Raw genomic sequence first — 24103 nt, 5'->3', positions numbered from 1 at the left:
CGAAATTTTTCAGTCTCGTCAACCAGAACTGTGCACTTTCACCATCACAATGAATGAAAACCAGAACTGCTCGGCATAAATAATTTTCCAAAGAAGCCAAAAAATTTTAACATTTGGAAGCCATCTAACGCCGGCCATCTTGACAGTGATTTTCTTGCCTCCTCCCCAGTTAAATTTAAAATTAGATTGTGGGATATAAATAACCATAATTGATAGATCTATTTGTTTTGTGTGGTGACTTCGTTTGCTTTGAGTAAGTTGGATTTGCAGGCTTGTTTCAATGCTTCTTGACGTTTTATATAATTTACGACCGTTCGATTTAAATGTATGACATTGGCAATTTTGTCCTTTTGTACGCCCATAGATTTTTACTGCAAAGTCACCATACACATTGATGCCAAGAAAATCAAATATAAAGTAAAAATAAGATTACTACATTTAAATGAATATTCCTCCTGATGTAAAGAAAAAGAACATTGTCACAACAATTTAAGCTTAAATCCCAAACCATAAATAAAAGAAATATTGAATCAAGTAACCAAAATTGACCATCTCTTCACACACAATTCTTTTAAATACAAATTATGTTTTATAATTTACCGCAGTGAAAAAAGAAATTAGTGTATTTATACCACTAAACAAGATGAAGCATTGATAAACAAGATGAAGCATTGTCAATACAGCGTGTTCTGTTAAACACGGCGTGTTTGTTAAATTTTGGAAGATGTTGTTCCAAATGCCTTAGATTAGGTTGAAGAACTTGAGGAACTATCCTCTTGTCTTGATAAAGAAAAGTCAGAAAAAGTTTGTAAATTTTGAAAGTTAATAACCACAACGTATTTAGTAATATTTATTGGCACGCCTATTTTTATGCATGATTTTTTCAGTGTTCGTTAAAAGTATGACCAAGGAAGGCATAGCCCTCCTCCTTTATCGGATTTTTATGATTTAGCTTTTATTTAGAAACGATAGCTTTATTTACAAATAAGTAACATAGTACTTGTTTTTAATTACGTTTGTGTTTCAGGCTTGAAAACATGCCGTTTGTTAAAGTCTGAAATGCAACTTTTAGGATGATTATACTTGATTATATATTCATATTTCATCAACTTAAAACAGTTCTTTTTTAAAGAGAGGAAGTTATATTACGGTTATTACAACAGAAATGGTAAGAACACAGACAATTGTCATGGTCACTAAACATTGATTAGGGATGGTAAAAAAATGTACAATATTTTATAGACTGTTAATATGGATTCAAAATATTAGGGTTGAAAACTATCTCAGCTGCTGGGTTTGTTTCATTTTTACCATTTAATATAGAGCTACTTATATAAAAGATAAAAGTTTCTCCGGATTTTAGAGCTACTTATAGGTTACTGGAGCTGATACTGAATAATGTACTGTTGTTTGACAACAAATATGGATGAAAAAAAATTTGAAATACCAATCAGATTATTTAAGAAGTAAATAATTGCTAAAAACATATTAATAAAATTTTGACATTGCAGAAATTTTATTAACTCTACAACGAAAACAAAAGGTAAGTACGAACATATTGTTGTTAACGATGTAAAACAGGACATAATAGGTTTAATGATAAAAATTTACTTTCTTTAATAAAGATTTGAATTAAGTGAAACATCTCAACATTGACCATACAGAAGTTTATATGTTGTTAATTGGATAGAATTTCGTTGTTGGATCAATAATCTTTCCAAAGCCAAAAATTTATGATTAAAAGTGGAAAATCGCCAATTAAAAGACAAAAATTCATTATTGTAAAGTAAACATAATCAAATTTTGATATGATAGCCCCTAACATTTTAATACGACCGCCCGATTAATGTTATGTAAGAGAATCTTTAAAGTGCCTTCAAAAATTTTAATTACGATCTTAAATTTAGGAAAATTTCGAACGTATCAGTAAAAACTTTTCAGTTTATGCAATTTATCCATTTTACTGCAAGTTTAAAGTTGGAAAAAATACTCTTTTAATGCACCTTGTCCGTCGCTGGAAAAGTTTAAACGACTAACTACTTTTGTGACATCATGTAAGGATTCTTCAAAACAAAATATATGTAGCAACCACCTTGAATGACGTCAAGAATTTTTCTCGGCCCAGACCTCATGCCACGACGGACAAGGTCCATTGAAAAGAACTTTAAACTTCAATAACAAAAAGACGATTTGAGCAAGTTGAAAAAATTTCTTAAAAGTTTATTCCACCCACCTGCATCATTTTAGAAATTAGACCATGAACATGGTAAACTGTTGAAATTTTAGTCATCTAAACTGTCTGTGTATTATTAGCTTATTATCATCAAAATTTGGCTCACAAGTTTTAAACATAAGACAGATCTACATACGTTCTATACATATATTTTTAAAACATATTTACATTTTAACTATATAATAAAAAATATTTATGGTCTATGCCTTTAAGTTGACGTATTTTCTAAAATATAAAAATGCAAAATACCAAACTTCGATAGATTTTATGTTCTCTCAATAAATAAAACACAGTACTTTCTTCAAGTTCAATTTTCAGACGCTATGCATGCGTATTCAGCAGTTGAGCTCCATAGCAAAGATGAAATATTTTTAACACATTTATCCATGGAAAAAAAATTAAAAGCGGTTACTCAAGATGTAGATGGATACAAAGTAGAACAGATAGACTATGAAAAAAAAGACATACTTTAAATTGAAGACAAAACTTGAAACCTTTCTAGTGTTCATGAAGAAAGTGAATGAGATTTCAAAAAAATTCCGACTTCATAAATTTTAAATTAAATTACTCCATACGTATCACGACGACAAACCAATAAATAACACAACATAAATGAATCTGACCGTAATAGATGGTGATCCTGAACAGAATAAGTAAATGGCGAACCATTATGATCCATTGGAACTTCAAACAATTAATATTTGTTGTACAAAGTAGTTATCGTGCAGCTTTGTCACACTTTTGTCAGGAGCTCTTACCCGTGCCAGTTAGTTTCCAGTCCCTGAAGTTGATCGGTGCGCGCGCATGTCAACCGGAAATAGGGTTTAATAAACATGGCATGGCATTGGTTGGCGTGAAAATCGGAAATGACAAAGCTGGAAGTTGCATGCTATTGACAAAGTAACATTAGATCCGCCTTATGTTTTATTGGTTAATAAACCGGATCTATGTCATTGTGTATTCATTCTTCAAACTATATAGTCGAACTATCGTCTTAAAAAATGTTATTTGCGTTGTTTATTGTTGCATTGCTTTTGGACGTTTTGAAGAAAAACAAAAAATATGGCACACATGTTTAATCAGATATATGCAGACACTGTTGAGTTTGAAGAAGTTAGTCACAGCGATCTTATCAATTTGATTTTCGTCGATTTTATAAGTAAAAAGATTCAAGAGCTACGAAGAGCTGAAAAGGATGAAAGTAAAGCAGACCCTTGGACGGAGTATCAAAACGTTTTAGAAATGATGGCTGAGGAAGATCGGTGGTTCAATTTTGCAGCTCGTGCAGTCAAACAATCAATCGCGAACATGTCTGGAATGGAATATGTGAAGCCTTTAAGTTTCTAAAGTACAGTGGACCTTCGAACTCTCACAAGACATATTTTGACAAACTGTTTAGTGTTACTTGGGTAGAACTAATGTTAATGTACACGGAGACAAAACGTCCTCCTTTTATCAACATCTCTTTGACTATGCTGATTGTAGTTGTAAACTGAAATACAGATCAACTGTGTAATTGCTTTGACAAAAATAAAATATAAATTTCAATGTTATTGCATTTTGTCTTCAGTTGTTTTATGACCATGTCATTGTGAAAATGGGGATCGGTAGCAGCAAACGTGAAAATAGAAATGCAAAAGGGATAAAATCATAATCGTCAGAAAATGTTTCGCTTGGGTATAAGTTTCGGACGCAACGATCTCAATCTTGAGGGTCATTTGCAAGCAGGATACACAAGTAAAACTGTTAAAAATTATGGACCCGCCGCAATTAAACTTCCAACAGATAATGCGATAGAAGAAACACTGCCTGTAACTGAAAACATTGAACCCATCGATAATGAGTAGTTAAAAGAAATTGACATCTAATTGCAAAATTATTATCACGAGAACATTGTCATGAGTAACGTTGACCGGTACTTAGCCGGTGTATACTTCAATCCAAAACGCCCAGGAAGCTACGGAGGTGTTGAACGTTTGTACCGCGATGTAAAGGCAGAAGGAATATGACATTAGTCGTGAAAGAATTAAAGAATGGCTCATGCAACAAGACGCATACTCTTTGCATAAACCTATTCGAAGAAAGTTTGAAAGAAATCGTGTCGTAGTGAGTGGTATTGACGACCAGTGGCAATTGGATCTTGCAGACATGCAATCTTTGCAAAAAGTATAATGATGGTTATCGCTATCTTCTTATCTGTATTGATGTTTTTCCAAATATGCATGGGCTGTTCCATTAAAAGAAAACAGGATCGTCGCTGGTAGAAGCTTTTAAAAGATTTTGTCATCAGGACGTAAACCAACACACATTCAAACGGATCAAGGCTCGAGTTTTTAATCGAGACTTTAAGAAACTTTTGACAGAAGAAAACGTTACCTTGTTTAATACATTTAACGAGACGAAGGCATCCATCGTTGAACGTTTGATACGTACACTGAAAACTAAAATGTGGCGCTACTTCACAGCAAACAAAACAATGAGATACATTGACATGCTTCCTGATCTACTGTATTCTTATAATCATAGCATGCATCGCAGCATTAAGGAAAAACGATCAACGTTACAAGTGAAAATGAAGATAGAATTCGGCAAAATTTATATGGTGATAGCAAATTAAATAAACCTACGCATGTAAAATATAAGTTTGATATAGGTGACCAAGTACGAATAAGTAAAATAAAACGAAGGTTTGAGAGGAATTTTACCGAATTTTTCAAAGAAATACCACTGTAAGTCAAAAAATACCACGCAATCCTCCTGTATACAGACTGAAAGATCATGAAGGCTACCCTAACAAATTTAATTCATGGGTACCAGCATCGGAAATACATATATAAAACGTAACCGTTTTCATGATTTTTTCATTTCACATTATACCTTAAAGATGAGCGGGACACACTTCTATCTGACATTACCTAGTAATGCATCTCTCTGTATTTCCTGAGAATAAGATTTCAGGTTATCGCGTAAAACTACCTCACGTTGTGAATTTAAATGGTAATTGGGAAGTAGGATTGTATTCAATTACATATCCTCATACATGGTACACGTTGAAAAAAGGTTTGGATACACATATATATGTAACTCACAAAACAGGTCTACCTCTCGGTATTTGTCGACTATGGCCTGTATGAAAAAGCCTTCGACCTAGTAAAATCAGTTAATGAGACTCTTGACAAAGTAAAAGACAATATCAAATTGAGCTTTGACCCCCGAACAGAAAAATTAAAGTGCATGTAAGACAGGGTTACAAAATATCATTTAATCAACGAATGTCGGTCTTACTCGGTTTTGGCGGAAAAGACGTAGAGATTTTAAAAACAACCGAAAGCCCTTATGCTTCTGATTTGCACGGATCCGTCATGATGTATGTATATTGCAACATTGTACAACCGCAAGTTGTTGGAGACGTCAATGTAAAATTACTAAAGGCAGTTACCATTCAAAGGAAAATATGGAGACATTGTTTCAAGAACATTCACTAATATCCAATACATACCTGTGCAAACAAAATCTTTTGAGGACATCGAAATTCTCTTAAGGGACGAGTTAGGAAACCCCATCGCATTTGAACGAGGGAAGTCGATAGTGACACTTCATTTCAGAAAGCAAGCTTCGTCTTATTTTACATAAGAAATATGACTCTAACAAATCGTTATGTTCAATATTATCTCAACCAACAACGAGGATACGGTTCATCACCAGTGTTTAAAGGAGCACCTTGGCAAAGAGGATATGGGCAAGTGGGTTATGGTCTTGGTGGCTTATTTCGCAGTTTAGCTAGGGCTGTAATACCTCTGGCAAAAAGCGGTGCAAAAGCTCTGGGTAAAATTGCTCTTAACGAACAAACGTTTTAGGCGATGTTATCTCGGGGAAAAGTGTGAAAGAGTCTGCAAAATCGCGAGTAAATCAGGCTGCTAAAGATGTGGGGAAAATGGCTGTAAACAGAATGCAGCAGTTTGCTCAAACAGGAAGAGGAAAGTCTTCAAAAAAAACAGTCAAGAAAACCAGCTAAAAAGAAAGGCGACGACTTCCATTGCCATTCACAGTTCAGCCAAGAGACGTAAAGCAGCTAAAGAAGCAGAGGACATTTTCGGCTAAATATGGATTTCGTTCATCAAAATCTGCAGAATGTACAAAACCGAACTTGATTTATTTTCTGTCCCACCAACACAAGTCAGTTTAGAAAAGGGGCATTGGATTGATCATCAACCTGTGTCCAGCGTATCTGAAAATGGACCAATTACATTTTAGCGCCCGGCACTGAAGATTATGTTGACATGTCTAAGACAATATTGGTAGCTAGAGCGAAAGTAACAAAAGCCGATGGTGGGGATATCGATGATGACACTAAAGTTGGACCTGTAAACAATTTCTTGCACAGTTTGTTCAAGCAAGTTGACGTGTTTCTAAAAGGAAAGTTAGTTACACAAGCAACAGGAACATATCCATATCGTGCATATCTCGGAACACTTTTAAATTATGGTCCGTCAGCCAAACAATCCCAGCTCACCGCTGCGTTATTTTACAAAGATACTGCAGGTCAGATGGATAATGCAGATCCTGCTCACGCAAGTCCAACAGGGGTTTGAAGACAAAAATAAGTTTATCATGGGAAGTAAAATTGTTGATATGGCAGGTCCTATCTTTTGCGATGTTTTCTTTGGTGAACGTTACTTACTTAGCTATGTTGATTTGAAAGTGGTCATGAACCGTACCAGTGACGAATTTGTCTTAATGTCATCGGTGGACGGTGCAGCCTTTAAAGTGAAACTGATAGATGCATACCTTAAAGTTCGTAAAGTCAAAGTGAATCCTAGTATATCTCTGGCTCACGAAGTTGCCCTGAAAAAAGGTCAGCCATTTACCCGTAAGACGTGTGGACTGTAAAAGTTTTATTATTCCTTCTGGAAACCCTTCACTGCAAAAAGATAACCTTTTCAATGGTTTAGTGCCTAAATCGTTTGTTTTCGGTCTTGTTGAAAGTGCGTCATTCAACGGAGCTTATAAAAGAACCCATTCAATTTCCAACATTTCAACATTTCATCGTTAGGCATTTCAATAAATGGTGAATCTGTACCATTTAAACCAATCAATTTGTCCTTTGGCGCGAATCCAAGATTTATAGAAGCATTTCTATCGCAGTTTTCAGGCACTGGAAAATGTATTACGACACAGGCAATGGCATTACGCGTGAAGATTTCCCAAACGGTTTTGCCCTGTTCGGCGCGGACTTTACCCCGATATGTGCAGTGCATCCGAACATTTTAACACTGTGCAAAAAGGAAACCTGGCCATTGACTTACAATTCTCGACACCGCCAACTCATGCAGTTAGCCTTGTGTGCTATGGAGAGTTTGAAAATATAATACAAATCGATGGAGAGAGAAATGTCGTTTATTACTACATTGGATAAATGAACACCTCACAAATATGGACCGCTTTGAAATCCGATCCGGTAACAGGAAAAAATTTCTCGGTGTTTTCCAGCCGACCGTTTGCCTAAAGAAATCGAAAGCTACCCAAAGGATTTATCGCAAACACGGATGTAAGCGGAGGGGACCCATTGGGTTGCCTTTACTTTCCTTCAGAAGAAAAGCCGAATTCTTCGATAGCTATGGACAACCACCAGGGCGATATCATAAGTTCTTTAGAGATTATTTGAAACATTATGATTGGGGTTTAATAAACGTCAATTGCAAAGTATCTGGACGGATGTATGTGGACAATATTGTATATTTTACCTCAGCCATAGAGTGCGAGGATATAGCATGAATAAGATTGTAAACATGTTTGATGGTAATACTGTTGAGAACGATAACAAGGTATCAAGTTTCGTTAGCAGACATTTTCATATAGAAACTAGTGTAACCCTAAACGATAGCATTCAGTCAAGTATAAAATTTGTTGTAAAAGCTTGAGCCGTTTATTATCAATAAAATTTTCTTTGTGTAAGCTAATTGCCTGTGTTTTCTATTTGCATATTCTAATGATAACAGTCAGGAAATTGATATCAACTGCTCAATTTATTTAAACAAAACAAATCTTTACATGTCAAATTTTAATAGTCTATCCAACGTAAGCGAGTTTTCTTTAGTGTAGGTGGCTTTAGGTGTTGTCATTTTCGTTCTTGAGCCTCTGTGGTAGGCTATTCCGTCTTCTTCATTGAAGTTTCCATTTGAGCTTCTTCCCATCTTACATCGTTCCGAACCAAATCACGAGGAATGTTTATTTTGATAAAACGCGAAAGAATTCTCTAGAACCTGTAGGATTGAAATTCTTTCTCCCTCTTACGGCGTCGCTAATGAGGTCTGATATATTTGATTGAGGGATAATAACACCGTCAAGTTTGACTTGTCCTGAATCATCCCAAGTTATTATATCTGGTTTTGTTTTGAGACGCTGCAGTATTGCTGTTGCGCGTTCACGCATCGTCTTCGGCACACTTTGTACAATGACGGAGTCAGCTAATATACGCACTTCGTTGTTTATTACCGTGTTTCTTTCTTCCCCGTCGGTTGTATCCATCACGCGTACTGTGGGTATCTGAATATCTTTTTGTTTCTTCAAATTAAGGAATTGCTCAAAGTTTGTGTTGAAAAGTTTTTGCCTTTGATCGTCACTTAAACCGTCTTGGTGAAGGATGTGCGAGAGTTGAGTATCTTTTGCATCATGTTCATCGTAATGGCGAAACTTCAAATTTTGCTTTTGTTCATATTTATTATAAACGTCTTCAGGTACTAAAATCATTCGCTTGGCATGCTTCATTATTTCAGCAAACTCCTAGTACGTTCAAAACCGGCGGTAGGAAGGCGCTCAGTAGATTGCCTCCTTTTGATTTAAAGTTTTTCTTTTTAGCTCTTGAAATTCTCTTGTTCGCTAAGGCTCTGAGATGTTTCTTATACCTCAACAAGCGTCGTTTTTGACTCGCAGATATCGGTACAGTTCCTTTAACACATTAACTGCGCATTCACAAATGCACAACATGACATCAGATGGTCCATGTTCGATGATAACCTTTCGAATTTTCGGCTTAGATTTTGCAAGTACTTGCAGGTACGGAAGATTGCTCCTAATTCGTTTAGACATAATGTTTAAATGATTGTTGATGTCGATGCTTATCACTTATGTACATAGACAATCTGCTTTTCACCGGGCAAGATATTTGTTCTGACATATTGTCAGATGTGAGTTGATGCAAATCGAGCAAAAGATAGCCGTAAGGGCGGCATGTGGCGTCTTGAAATGACTGCAGAAGGTAATTCGTTTTCTTAGGGTACATCTGCCGTGCCAATGTTGCGATACCTAGCGAATCTCTGGGGTTTTTAAAAATGATCATGTAGTGGGAATTTAAGCTGATTGTTCGGGATTGTTTACCAGGCGGAAATAAATTTTGTGTTAGATACATGACAGAGACGCCACGGTGATGTGACCCGCGGGTAAATAAATCGGACATTCGTTGATCGCTAGAACATTCTGACATCAAATCGTCAACGACCACTAAAGAGTTTTGACAACCTTCCAGAATATCAAATAAGTTGTCCGGGAATCCTTCGACGAAGCAAATGTTTGGAATTTTTGATTCCATTTCACCAAATTCACTTTGCCGTTCACCATAACAGTAAATAATTTTATTCGGAACAGGATAAAAAAGTTCATTTAAATTATAAAGCATCGACCTAACCAAATAGCTTTTGCCCGACTGACTTTGACCACACACATTAAAGTTGGCAGGTGTTCTAAAACGTACGTCCATTGTCTCATAAATAAAAGCAAACATGCTCTGCTTTCACTTTTATAACCACTCGCGCTAGTAAGCATTTTGACATATTCAAAGAAAGACGGTATGATTCGACTAGCTTGGAGATGGGGTATTTGTAAAATAGTGAACAAAGTGCACACAATAAGAATACATTGGACAATGAACAATTTTTATTAAATATTTTTCTAATTATCTACATGAATCAAACAACAAAATCTCTTTTGATTACATATGAACACATCATACTTTAGCAGATATTTATGACAAAAATTTTAAAAACACTTGAGGGTTTACTTTAAAATCCTCACAAGCATAGGCATGTCTTTTAATCGTTCATTCATTTTGTAACTACATTCATAGTTCGCAACATTCATAGTTCACAAGAGTTGTTTGTAACTTTTCAATTTTCCATAATGAATTCCTTGCTGTCTGTATGTTTTTCCTTATGGCTTGCTCATAAGACGAATAAAGGTTTAAACTATTGTATATAAATTATACCAAGTTGCTATCATAAAGCAGGGGGAGGAGAGTTTAAATGAGCAATACCCATAAATGAATACATGATAACAACTTGGTATAATTCTATAATAATTTACCTCTTATGAGGATGATAATGCTAATTTCAACATGTAATTACTTGAGCACTTGCTCAAATGCTCATAACTGCTTCAACACACTTGCTCATTTGCCCACAAATGCACATTGCTACATAAAATGTCTCATTTCTAAAAAAGCAGTGCCGGCGAAATGAGCTGCAGATATTGTGGAAAAGTATTTAATCGAGCTTTCAACTTACGCAGACACGAAAAGAATACTGTCCACTAAGGGATGAGGAAAAATGTCTCAATCAGATTCAGACAGTCAGAATGCATTTCGAAGATAATGTTTCTACAAGTTCAACAGATGAATCTGAAAGTTCAATGTCAATAGAAAATGAGGCTGAAACTGGAGAAAACTGATCCTTGGATACCTTTGATAGAAGAAGCAAGGGAAAGTAATGTAGATTTCGATGAGATGAAAGCCTTGTGAACAGTGGTCTGGATGAGCAGACAGCTGAAAATCAAGCATATTCTAACATTCTACCAAAACTTCAAAAAGAATTGGAAAGTATTTATATGCAACGTCTTATGTGGATAAACCAACTGAAAAAAGATCCCATCCACAGAAAAATAATGCATACAAAGAAAGGGTTTATAGAAAATGACGACTTTGATCCACAGGAAGCTATGGAAGCAGCTATTGATAGAGAAAGTTTCTCATCAACAGACTTTAAAAGAGTACAGCTTTGGTGAGATTGCCAATGATGAAGAAGATTAACTTTGTTAGATGAATTCGTTTCATAATAACTTGTATCTTATTTTGAAGTGACGTTGTTCAATAAAATCTTTTCATTTTCAGTTTAGTGTGAAAATTACTTTAATATTGCATAGCTGCAAAAATCCTCTGCTATTGTTTCTATCTCTATCTGTTTAATGGAAACATGCCGAGAAACCTCTTAGAGCTATACATACTGCGCGAAGCTCGATGTTTTAAGAAATATTTTGCGCCTTCATAAGATGAAAAGGGAATTCCCTAAAGTGATGATGCAAAATAGCTCGAATAATATTACGCTTACGGCACACTTCTACCTATATACGCGACTTTCGGCAGTAAACCGGTTATTTTAAGCCTGAAACAACTAAAATTGTTGTGCCACATCGCATCTTGAATGCATAAGTTAATAAATTTAAACCACTATAGGCAGATAGGCTTGTGGTATCAATTACTGCAATATCAATATCAAACGCGCGTTGCACTTTTATCAGTTGATTGCTTCTTCTTGGTTTAAATTCTCCTAATACGATCTCTAGCAACCAGTAAAACAAACGCATACTAAAATAAAAATAATGTTTGTAAATCTAAGAAGGACAGAGTTAAAAGCTAGGATACTGCACAGATCTTACCCACGCCACATTATTCAAGGTCATACTATTCAATGGTAATTTATAATTTACATTTGCGAGATGGCAACGAAGGTCACATCTCAAGCGCATGTGAGTGTATCTCAACCACTTACGAAACAGAGAGCCTTTGTGAAGATGCAATATCAAACATGCAATCGAAGGGATGGCCTCGCCATAAGCGTCGTTTTATACCTTCAGTAAGTACCGTTTGTCTTTTTTCTGTTCCTTAGAGTGTTTGTATTAACTTTAACAGAGGCGTCGATTTTATTTTTTAGAAAAATGTGATCACTGTGATGATTATCTTGTAAAACCCTCGTGTGGGCATGTATCGTCTCATAAAGACCTTATCGAGTAAGTTTTAATTCGTTTGTAGTTGTCGTAAAATGTTTTTCTATGTAATATTACATCGCTTACGTATATGTATACAGAAGTGCTAACATGTAAGCAGTAAATTCATACATGTTTCTTATATTTCATTTAGAACAATGTGTAATGGTTTGACCTTACGAATCGAACAGGAATAAATAAAAATATATATTTACAAAAGCTTAACGACTCGTGTTTCAAGTTTGTTGTTTGACCTTACGAATCGAACAGGAATAAATAATATATATTTACAAAAGCTTAACGACTCGCGTTTCAAGTTTGTTCTTTTATCGAAACAAATATTTTATGCCAGTCGTTACAAGTGTATTTTAGTATCTCAAGTCCATTAACGGGTGGCTTGACATCTTCAATGCTTTTCATAAAATCTTTGATCACAATCTCTTCGGACACATTTTCCAAGGCATCATCAAAATGCAACAACATACGCTCGTCATGCTCCATCATGAGACAGTCATGCTCACGTTGAGAGGATTGATCGATCATGCATCCATTGCAGTTCTTATTTACTTCAGCGTTTATCATTACAGCAATTTCTTCAGCATAGCAGTCTAAAAGTTTATTTTCTAACAAACTTTGACGTACAGTTATTTCATTCTTTTGACTCCAAAGTCAATTTGTTCATTCTTAATGCCAGATCAATGTCTACATTCAATTCCATTTGTTTCAAGAGATAAAATGTAAACCTTTCGATAAAGTATAAACTATAAAATGCAATTACCTCGTTTTCTACAGTTTTTACCTTCGATTGACAAAAGGAAACGGATCTAATGTTACTTTGTCAATAGCATGCAACTTCCAGCTTGTCGTATTTCCGATTTTCACGCCTTCCAATGCCATGCCTTGTTTATTAACCCCTATTTCCGATTGACATGCGCGCGCGATCAACTTCAGGGACTGGAAACTAACTGGCACGGGTAAGAGCTCCGTGACAAAAGTGTGACAAAGCTGCACGATAACTACTTGTTTAAACATCTTTATAAAATATACTGTTTTGATGATAATAAATTCAAAAGAAACTTCACTGTCTTGCGATTAACTTTATTTAATTTTGTAAAACACACATGATATAAGCTACAATAGTTCAGATAATCATGGTTAGTATTTATATTCCATTAAATTGCAGTCAAAAGTAATGTGAATATGTATATAAAACTATTTGTTCGTGTGATTATAATTATCTTCAATTAATGATTTTTTGCATTGAAGGTGAAATATGCTGATATGTTGTTGAAAATAGAAACCTTTACGCCATGAACTGAAGAGTTTAGAAACTGAAGCAAAGTGCTGCTGAAGCTAAGGTAAAAAATATCTCGAAATATGATTCGACAAAATAAAGCGGGCAACCAGTTGTGTTTATACACAATGATAGGAATTTAATGAATACGAAGTTGTTAAATAAAAGTACCTCAGTCTCACCTGAAATCTTTTTTTAATTTCTGTACAATCAAATGAAATCGCCTTTACTTTTGTTAAATATATACGTCGTTGTATTTCTCTTTAATCATGTGAATGAGAGTGTAATGTTACCATTATGATAAACTTGACCAGGCTGCTGAAATTGCCAAAGTTATTACTGGTCTGGAGAAAAAGCATGGCCAATGTACAAAGAAGAATATGCTGCCTTGATTAGTGAAGCACAAGCATTAAAGACCGAGATGACGGCTGTTGAATCAAAGTATTAAACAGGCGTGGCATTATTAAGGAGTTTGTCTGATGAATGCAGTCGTTGGCAAGACCTGGCTGCTTTTCAAGCTCAAATGGGAACCATTGTCGGTGATGTAATGCTATCGTCAGCATTTTTGAAACATGCAGGTAATTTATGTTTATTTGTCATATTAAACCAATGGTTTGCTGCAATAATAATTTATATGACTAACTTGCAGGATATTTCGATCAGCAGCCGTCAAAATTTGTTTCATAACTTGGAGTCATCTTCAACAAGCTGGTTTGGAGTTTAGCCATGATCTTGCTAGGACTGAGGTGGATATTATATATAGGAACTCATTAGGGTTTTTTTAAATATCGTATCCGTTATATACCTATGTGGATCTATTATTTTAAAATGTGTGTTTGTTATTGTTAAGTGTGTTTGTTAAGTTTAAAGTTGTGTGTTTGTTATTGTGGGAAAGAACAGTGTTAGATTTTTCTTGCTATTTTTTGTTTTCATGTTGACGTTAAATTGTGAATTGCTAGATTTTTTCATTGTTGTTTTTAGATGGGTTTTGTTGAAAATGTTCATTTGGCTCCACAATGTTGAACATTGGAAGAAACTACACACTTTGAATCCTCATGCAAATTTCCGTCTTTCCTTACTATGGAAATTAATCCTAGGTATCGAAAATTTCTACTTTGTTTTTCATCTTTTCCTAAAAATATAAATATGTTTGTGGTCATTGTTCAACTTTATCCTGTGTAATATCATATTGTATTTCTGCCATTATTTTCATTGTTTCCTAATTAAAATTTAATGGTTTTCATTGAGTTCCTGTGAATTTATTGCGAGCTTCCGTGTTTTGTATTCGAACCTCCTCCTGGCATAAGCAAACCTTTTCCGAACTTTCAGTACTATTCCTGTATCGCGCATGTGCAAGGTAGGTAAACATTACGGATACTGAAAATACATTTTCCAACAATATATTAGCACGATCCTGATATTTTGTAACAAAGGATATTTTGTTAGCAGAACTTCATGTTACATTTTTTACGACATGGCAAAATATAGGATTACCGATAGACCGAGGCGTACATTGTTTATCCAATGTACATAACATAGTTGTTATTTAATACTACACTTTTGTCTTACAAATATCACGTAATATCAGTTATTTACATCATTGATATTTATTTAAAGCCAACCGAACGAACACGTTTGTATTTTCTGTTGGCATGGTTACATGCTATTGTACAAGAACGTTTACGTTATGCATATTGGGTTGGTCCAAGCATTATGAGTTCAGTGAGTCTGACCTTAGAGTTGCCTGTGATACCATTGACACGTGTTGACAATTCATCCCAAGTAAGTTGGAACTATCTTCATTTTATTATGAGATATATGTAAAGCAGCTCTTGTCCATTTGATTGGTCAGTTTAATAGTTAAGACTTCGAAAATATTTATATAAAGTATTTGTATTGTAAAACTGTTATACTGTTTATAGGGTCGGACAAATATATCTCCTGACAAAGTACCATGGGATGCATTGAGGACACTTCTTACTCAGGCCATATATGGAGGGCGCATCGATAACGAATTTGATCAGGTGAATACACGATATGATCATGTGACCAGTGTAACGGCTTACTGGCTTTGATTTTTTGTTTCAAACATTTTCAACTGTTTTCATCATTGCTCCCCTTGTCCTTAATTGTTTTAAGACATAAGTACATTTGAATGTCCTTCGTTTTTGAATTTTCGCCGATAATTCATATATGGAGGTAAAATGCAAATAAACTCACATATCAATATCTTTTGTAGCGTTTGCTTTCTTCCTTTGTTAATCGATTGTTCACAGTCAGCAGTTTTGAATCAGATTTTCCATTGGTATTGGATGCTGATGGTGTTAAAGGCAAAAATGTTAACATGCCAGATGGAATACGGTAATTCAAAATGTCTTTACCATAGAATGTTAAAACTGAATTTCATCATTTGAATGGATCATTACGTCATTCTTTGTAAGACGAAGTTTAGCATACACATTAACGTGCCATCAAAAATGGCATAAAATGACGTGATGTGCCCATATATAGATAAATTCTAACCTTTTTTACGCCGTTTTTACCACATCTTAGGTAGCATGTCGTGTTTTGTAATAAAATATATCATCCATCTAAAGTGTGCGAACACTTCGATATTACTGTCCCTTCGCCATGTTGAAATAAAAGTTTTGTGTTTATCATTTAGACGCGAACAGTTTGTACAATGGACAGAAAATTACCAGACTCTCAATCGCCATCCTGGCTTGGATTACCAAACAATGCTGAAAATTATTGCTTACTGTTCAAGGTTGAAAATGCCACTTTCATATTTATTACTGTCACTATGTCGTACATACATATTAGTATAACGTATCTTTCTTTTATCTTATATATATTAGGTCAGGCACTTACCACCAAACTTCTGAAGATGCAAAATAGACGATGAAAAAGAATTAGCTTACTCTCCGGGATTAGACAAGTCAGTATATGCAGTCATGTAAAGCATCTTTTCGTTTTCTGAAATCGTCATTTCAAAAAGTTATCAATTCTCATTTGATCAAAAAAGCAAACATTGTCCTTATCTATTAAATATCACTTATTTTTGCAGAAACCAGTCTCTGATCTCTAATGATACTCGTCCAGCATGGATGAGATCGTTATAACACAGCCACTAATTGGTTGGCAATGGTACCGGAGGTGCGTCTACCCCAGTCCAGTAAAGTAGCCTGCCTGTAGATTTACTCCCGCCATGTCAGTAGACACCAAATTTTTTGGCTGGAGTTAAAAAAGTCAGGCTGGCTACGGTACTGCCAAAAGTAAAATAACTGACCAAAATTTAGTTCTTTCTTGAGAGCAATTCTGGACTTTATTTAGGAACTTGTTGCCTTGAAACGAACTAATGAAAACATCAAAGATCCTTTATTCCGATTCTTTGAACGCGAGGTAAATTGTGACGGCAAAAATCACGTTTTAGTATAAAGTGTCGTTATTATCTTAATGTTAATACTTTAAAACGAGAATGATCAGAGATTCCTTGCAAAGTGAACTGTGAACAAGTTCAAACAATAATAAATCGTCTAAATCAGTTTGGTCAATTTTTTGGTAAAAAAACCTGCAGTATGATGTGGTTTGTAATCTGTTTATCTTTCTGTTTCGTTGCGCAGGTAAATGTTGGGATAGGATTGCTTACAACGGTCCGTAGTGATCTACAAAATGTTATTGGCGTTTGTGAGCAAGTAAAAAGCCAACAAATTATCTAAGGAATGTTATAAGTGATTTGATGAAAGGTACGACTAAAATTTCTCTTTTATTCACAACTGTGCACAGAATATATTTTTGTCAACGAAATATCTCCGTAGCACGGAATCTATTTTTAATATATAATTCTATGTTTCTCGTATTTTGTTGCTATTTATAATTTCATGTTTGATGTTTTAGCTATTCTTCCCAAAATTGGCGTCGTTATACAGTTCCATCAGGTCTTACTGTCATTCAGTGGATTGCTGATTTCATGACCGTATACAACAACTTCAACAAATTTCTACCGTTTCACACAGTGGATCTAATAAAGAACTGAAGGTATGACAAACGTCCACATAAAAACCATATATGTCCTTATCATTTTACGCTCGTTGCTGTTTACTTCTTCACTTGTTTATAATTTACGCTCGTTGAAACTTTTAAACATCAATGATCGTTGAAATACCATCAATTATTTATTTTACGTTAAAAGTTGTTCCAGAAGCTCTCATTCATCTCTTATTAAAGAATTCCGACATTTGTAAAAGATCTTGATGAAAACTTTTTTTGTTACCTAGAACCTGCGTGTTCATCTTGGATGGTTGTTTGTTCCTGAAGCCTATATAACAACAACCAGACAATATGTTGCTAAGCTAATAATTGGTCTTTGGAAGAGCTTTCCTGAAGGTACCCTTTACTCTCAAATCTAATTCATCTTGAGTAATATTTGCAGTCGTCTGAATATATTCAAGTTGTTTTAAACATGTTTTTGTCACGTTTAGATGACTATATCACGTGGGAAGAATGAAGAAATAGAACTTGATGACTGCAGTTTGGTATTGTTATTTAGAAGTAAGATTAGATTGTTACATTATGCTATTTAGCAATACTATATTGAGCGTAAAAGTCAGTTTAGAAGTTAATGCTTATTCTGCATGAATTTGAACAAAACTGTTTTTCTTGACTCAAATTACGTGTGTGAGCAATATGTTGATGCTCTCTTTACTCTACTGATTATTTTTTTGTTTAGGTTTGAAAACTTCAAAGATGCAAAATGTGTGAATAATCGTTTTGGAGCTTGCGACAGTTATCTAATAACTGACCTGCCATTGACAAGTCTTAGTTGGATCAGGTAAAACAAACATTTGCTTTTTGTAATTATTTATTTCAAGAGAACATGTGTTGTAATTATTATTGATGTTTTGGTGATTTCCAGATTTTCTGACGATGATAAACTTTCAAACAAGCAAAGGCAAGTGTCTTTAACTATCAATAAATGGTCTTTTAGAAAAAGCTAATTTGAAGTTAGCTAGTATTTTTATAACGTCCTTGAAAATTTAATGAACATATTTTGTACTTCTGTTTAGGTCACACTTCCTGTGTATCATAATCAGAATCGTCGCGAAAACTTCTTTTCACTGTCGTAATGGAATTTGTTGAGCAGGGGGTGATCACCTTTTTATGAAAGAGGGTTGCTTTCTTGGCATCTTCAATGACTGGCTGATATATGATTTTAAACTAATTTTTAGTTTGGCAATTGCTTTTATTGACTTAGCTAGTTGTTGTGAATCTTAAATTAAAATACTGAGAGGCGTATCTGGAGGTTATGCTAGTCAAACAACTTTTTTCGTTAAGAACATCTTTGAAAGACACTATTTTTCGCTTAACGTAGAAGCCAAATCACCCATTGTGATATATTCCACAATTCTACCAAACATGCCGTTGTGTTAACCTGATTTACTTGCTTGAGTCATAATTAAAATACTTTCAGAGAGGCGTATCTGGAGGTCATGCTAGTTAAAAAACTTTTTGGTAAGATAGTGTTAAAATAGTCCACTTTTTCGTTAAAATAGTCCACAGTTTGCCGTGTTAAAATAGTTTACTTTGGTATCGTGTAAAACATGCCAACAGTTAAGTGCTTTTACACAACCTATTTATTGTGATTATGATTTGAAAAGAGAACTGTCTTTGACGTTTCATGATTATCACGAAAACAAAGATGAGACCGTGTGGACTCAGGAAGAATTACGGTTTTGTCTCTTTCAGATCCACTGGAAGCAGCTCGTTCTTAGTCTTTGTAGACATAACGCGCGGATCATTGTCAATATTATTTAAATGTAGTTGTTAACGATCATTTTAAAATCTGTTGCCACGTGACTTAAAAGTAACTTCAACTTTATTTGTTGTTGTGTTTTTGGTTTACGCCAGCGAAGGTTCAGAGTAGGCTATATTTTTTACTATTATCTTCACAGAATAATGATTATGCAGAAGGGTCTTCAGGTGTACAACGCTGTGTCCTCGTGTCGGCCATTATTTATTCCAGCCAGATGATTAAGATTTCTCACTTGTTTCCAACAATTAAAATTACATGACGTCAATGCCAATAATGAATTCAAGTATATTTTGACTTAAGAAATGACTTCGGATCATTTTAAAGACTTGGAAAGTCAAAAACCTAATCATCTGGCTGGAATAATGGCGGCCACCATGCGCGAAGCACGACATGCGCGAGGACAAAAACATCAAAGGCTCCGACACGAGTGACTCTTCTGTATATTAATAGCGTGCAATGCCCCAGCATCTTTATGATATACTTTTATTTTGCGCCAGATGTTAGACAGGTTGGTCACGTGTACGCATTTGCTTTACATTTGATGTCATCATACAACAAAGCAGTTCCATTTTTCACCAATTATGAAAATATTTCTTGAAACAGATTCAAGAGCATTCCCTTACTTCTGTTGACAAAGCCTGGAAATTTTAATGTTTTTGTCCAATGGTTAAAAGATAAAACATTCATCTACACTTTAAAGCTGTAATCATGCCTTGTTTATTGAAAATAACGAAATTAATGTTTTAGTGATGCAAATTAGTTACGAAATCATTTTTAATCGTCAACAATAGTGCTTCGTTTAACATTACAAAGGAAATAAAACAAAAGTTGAACAAAATAATTATGACATATGAAATAATTAGGACGACATGTAACTACATCGTACAAAAATTACTTAATTATTACATTATATTTTTACTGAATCAACGATAACATTGGATGTCACGTGAAGTTCACGTGAAACGTTAAACATAATAATAAACTTCAACTTCATCAGGTGTAAAGTGTTCTGAACCTGCAAGAAGAGCTTAGGTGTTATTACTACCTCAAGCTGTAACCTAGATGGAGGACATAGGTGTCCTCAAAACAGGTGTAGGAATTTGTGTTTTTTTTGTTTGCGTTGTTTGCATGTAGAGGTCATATCCAATCAAACGTTGGTCCATTGTTAAGGTGAGTATAGATGGCCTTGTAGCCGTTTTCATAAACCGGGGATCTAAATGGACTTAAATTGTCTGTGTTACGAAGTGAGAAAATGTAACTGCCGGGACTTCTTCGATAACCACTTGAACCTGTAAATATAAATTTATGTTTAAACTGGTTGTTACTTTTTATATTTGATGGGCACAATCAACATTTCTCTCGTACTTTATTTATTAGTAAATGTTTATAAAATTACTAAACAAGAAGTAAAAACCAAATCATCAACAAATTTAAAGACAAAAATTAAACATTCACCATTATAAACATACATTGAATTATAGCAAAACTTACCACCCCAACTTATCGTTGAATATCCACCAAAAATAAATTTACCAACTTTAACTAAAGTTATAGTTTTTCCTCGATTGTCACATCTTGAATGGAAAATTCTTGAATCCCATCCATCAAAAGTGGCTCTCCAACAACAACCCAATTTTTGAATGAAAACCAATTCTTTAATTGTTTCAAAACTTTCTGGTTCGTTCATCTTTGATATTGTTGAAGACGAAATATCACCTAAAAGATTTTGTTCAGGTAGATTAGTTGACAAATGTCAATTAAAATCGTTTATGGCGATTTGGATTGTTGGAAATTAACTGGAAAAAATAGCGCGTGACTTTCTTTTATTTCAAGTTCAAACATAGATGTACGTGATATCAGAATCCTCTTGCATTTTTTTTGAGCAACAGAAATTTAGCAAACAATGTAAAGTCTTCAATAAAATTTTAGACTGTAAAATGCATTACCTGAAAATAAAAGATAAAATCTGTCAAAGGAAACATTTAAGGTTTTTATTTTATTCTCAAGCTTCGATATGCTTACCTTTGTTCAGAGTTTGTAAATCTAGAAATATGGTTTTTATAAGGACCTAATAAACTCTCTTTATTTCAACCGTGCATGGCCAATAAGGTTTGCATTTGCTCTGATTAACCTCATTCACAGTTCATACACAGCACTTGAAAATCTAGCTTTTAATTTTAAGTTTTTTTTTCTTCAGTCAATGCCTTGCCTTTAGTTGTTTTTTATCTTCTTACATTTTCAAGTTTATTTTTGTCTTTACGATAAACCATCATTCCTTCAATACTTGGAACTTTTTTCATAGTGATATTATCTGGTACAACAATCATCTGTTAAAGTAAAGATTTAGCCTAAGTAAGTGAAAATCAACAACGTACTTACATGTATACTTTTAATAAAAAAATTGACGTCAAAAATACTACGAATATATGTGCGCTCGTGCAAGAATTAATTTATAGAAAGTGACACGTATTAATTGAAGAATGATGAAAGAAACTCGAAAATAAATTGCATATATTATCACTTACTCCTTTGTAAAATAATGGTTTATTTTTTGTACAACGACCCTAGCAAAATAAAAGACACTTCAGCATTTCTGAAGGATGTGTAGTTTCATCAGACAGTGCCGGATTAACTAACCTAAGGGCAAGAGAGCAGCAGTCCTGGGGTTTTCATATACTTCAAGATGGATTTAAACTTTGTTGCTGTAGAACAAAAAGAAAAATATTTTGTTTATTGTCAAGGAAAAAATTAGCTACAAAACATACTAAACTTAGCTTTTTTATTTGGAAAAATAACCGAAGATGTGGAGTCGCTTATGCTGCCCATAGTTTCCAAACTCCACAGATTTCGTTTTGCCTATGGCTAGGCACTTCTTAATCCGGCCAGTCCTCAGATTTCCAAAATTTCTTAAATCACAGTTTTTAATAACCATTTGGTTGATTATAGATGGATTGATTCATTTTTTAAATGTTTGTATGACATATTATATTCATCATTATAATGCCATGACAGGAATTATACACATGCACAACATACTTTCACAATACTTCATTACTACCCAGTAACTTGTACCAAACAGCATTTCCATTTTCTATGACTTTGTAATCCATACAATTGCTCCATATTCTTTTTAGGAATGCGAGGCGCACCCAAAACCATGTATAAACATTTTTCTTTATTGTTCCACCATTCGTTTCATTACATTCTTTTAAAACAATAATTTTTCTTGCCATTCTTAGGACCATAACAACCACAGCTAAATATTATTCAATAATACGTAATATACGTTGAGCATGTATTTTACTAAATATAACTAATGAAGCACTAGCTGCTCTATCAAAAAGCGTTTTGCTAGTTTTAGCACTGACGGACATTAATTTAGCAGTGAACATTAATTATGAGCTAGTAAAGTTTATTAAGGATGAGATAAAAATGATGATTATCATCTAAATCATTTTTTTTTAAATATATTGACAAAACTGGAACTCCTTTCAACATTAGAGGAAACAAACTGAAAGAAATACTTTTATGTGCATAATGTATCACCAAAACAGTTATCATTTAAACATCCAAACTATTTATTATTGACTTTATCTATCCATACAGTGCACAACAGTATTTGAAAAGATTTAGGCCTGTGTTAAACTTGTCAATCTATACAGTAAGGTCTTTATCTGACATAAACCTTACACTCATGATTGAGCTCAGAGACTGAATTTTATATTCTTAAAACAAAATAATTTACAGACAATAATAAAACCTTTCTGTTGTCACAGCCAACTAATGCCGTCGCTCCAAAGTTTATCCCAGAAATTTGATTCGTTGTGCTGTAGCTGAATTTTGACAAATGTTAAAGATGAAATTTTTTTTCTGCTTTTTAGTAAACAGAAGTATTTAATTTTAAAGAACCCCCATTTTATTAAAACAAGTTACTTCTACTTCATTTTTATATCCTTGCGTACAGTGGTACTGGCGGGATTTCCCTTGTTGATTCGAGGAGGAGGGAGGAGGAAGAATCTCAAAAATTACATCTAACATAGTACACTTACTTATTTACGTAAAGGTTGATGATAATGTCATCATTCATAAATACACAAAATATGTATTTTAAAGTCTAAACGTCTAGATGAACAGTAAATGTGCGTAAAATTGTTAGCTTTAAATAGTTGTTGTTACCTGAATGTTCCAGAAAAGTCAATTTGAATGGGAAACTTGTCGTGAAAAGAAAATCCCCACGGACAGGGTCTGTTTAAACAATCGTTCATTTTGCCTACAATCACAAAAATTATGTTAGCAGGATACATTTTTAGAGATCCTATCATTGATATGAGCTCGAAAATCAAACCATTTCTTTCATACCCATCAAAGTTTGTTCTTTCATTTATATGCCAAACCAAATTTTGAACAACGAAAATTTGTTGTCACAACGTTATCAGTGATCAGATCTTTTACAAATTTAACGTCACCAATCCCAGGTGATGTATTTGTACAGCCTCCTTTGTTGTAAATCATCAAATTTTTCAATTTTCGTGGATTTTGAAATCTGTAAACCTGAAATTATAGACATCGACTAAAATTTTTTTTTTGCTAAGGAAACTATTTGCAAAGTTAATCATTTTTTGTACCAATGAGCTTGAGTTGTCTTAAAATCATCTTTAGTGGCCATTTGTACTCAAAATCAACCATTGGAGCCTCTCTAATGAACTTATCCATGAGGTTCACCAAATGGTTC

General features: G+C 34.2%; 1 protein-coding gene and 4 long non-coding RNA genes across 5 annotated transcripts; 3 read left to right on the top strand and 2 right to left on the bottom strand.

Moving 5' to 3' along the window:
• Nucleotides 1-12098: 12098 nt before the first annotated feature.
• LOC124436968 lies at nucleotides 12099-12274 on the top strand. Its single transcript, XR_006945556.1, has 2 exons — nucleotides 12099-12135; nucleotides 12214-12274. It is a non-coding gene; the product is annotated as an uncharacterized LOC124436968 (long non-coding RNA).
• Nucleotides 12275-15272: 2998 nt separating this feature from the next.
• LOC124452764 (cytoplasmic dynein 1 heavy chain 1-like) lies at nucleotides 15273-16387 on the top strand. The gene is made up of 4 exons (XM_047003411.1): nucleotides 15273-15341; nucleotides 15482-15583; nucleotides 15799-15920; nucleotides 16225-16387. The coding sequence occupies exons 1-4, from the start codon at nucleotides 15273-15275 to the stop codon at nucleotides 16385-16387; spliced, it is 456 nt and encodes a 151-aa protein (XP_046859367.1).
• Nucleotides 16388-16680: 293 nt separating this feature from the next.
• LOC124443298 lies at nucleotides 16681-17245 on the top strand. The gene is made up of 3 exons (XR_006947613.1): nucleotides 16681-16715; nucleotides 16893-16961; nucleotides 17183-17245. It is a non-coding gene; the product is annotated as an uncharacterized LOC124443298 (long non-coding RNA).
• A 4369-nt stretch (nucleotides 17246-21614) lies between these two features.
• On the bottom strand, nucleotides 21615-21991 carry LOC124435236. The gene is made up of 2 exons (XR_006944995.1): nucleotides 21897-21991; nucleotides 21615-21698 (listed from the first exon to the last, which is right to left on the bottom strand). It is a non-coding gene; the product is annotated as an uncharacterized LOC124435236 (long non-coding RNA).
• Nucleotides 21992-23135: 1144 nt separating this feature from the next.
• Nucleotides 23136-23915, bottom strand: LOC124435215. The gene is made up of 3 exons (XR_006944992.1): nucleotides 23731-23915; nucleotides 23548-23641; nucleotides 23136-23204 (listed from the first exon to the last, which is right to left on the bottom strand). It is a non-coding gene; the product is annotated as an uncharacterized LOC124435215 (long non-coding RNA).
• Between the last annotated feature and the right edge of the window lie 188 nt (nucleotides 23916-24103).

This window comes from Xenia sp. Carnegie-2017, unplaced genomic scaffold (assembly GCF_021976095.1).
Source record: "Xenia sp. Carnegie-2017 unplaced genomic scaffold, XeniaSp_v1 HiC_scaffold_1, whole genome shotgun sequence".
NCBI classification, from domain to species: Eukaryota; Metazoa; Cnidaria; class Anthozoa; order Malacalcyonacea; family Xeniidae; genus Xenia; species Xenia sp. Carnegie-2017.
This window is presented reverse-complemented; position numbering and strand designations above follow the sequence as displayed.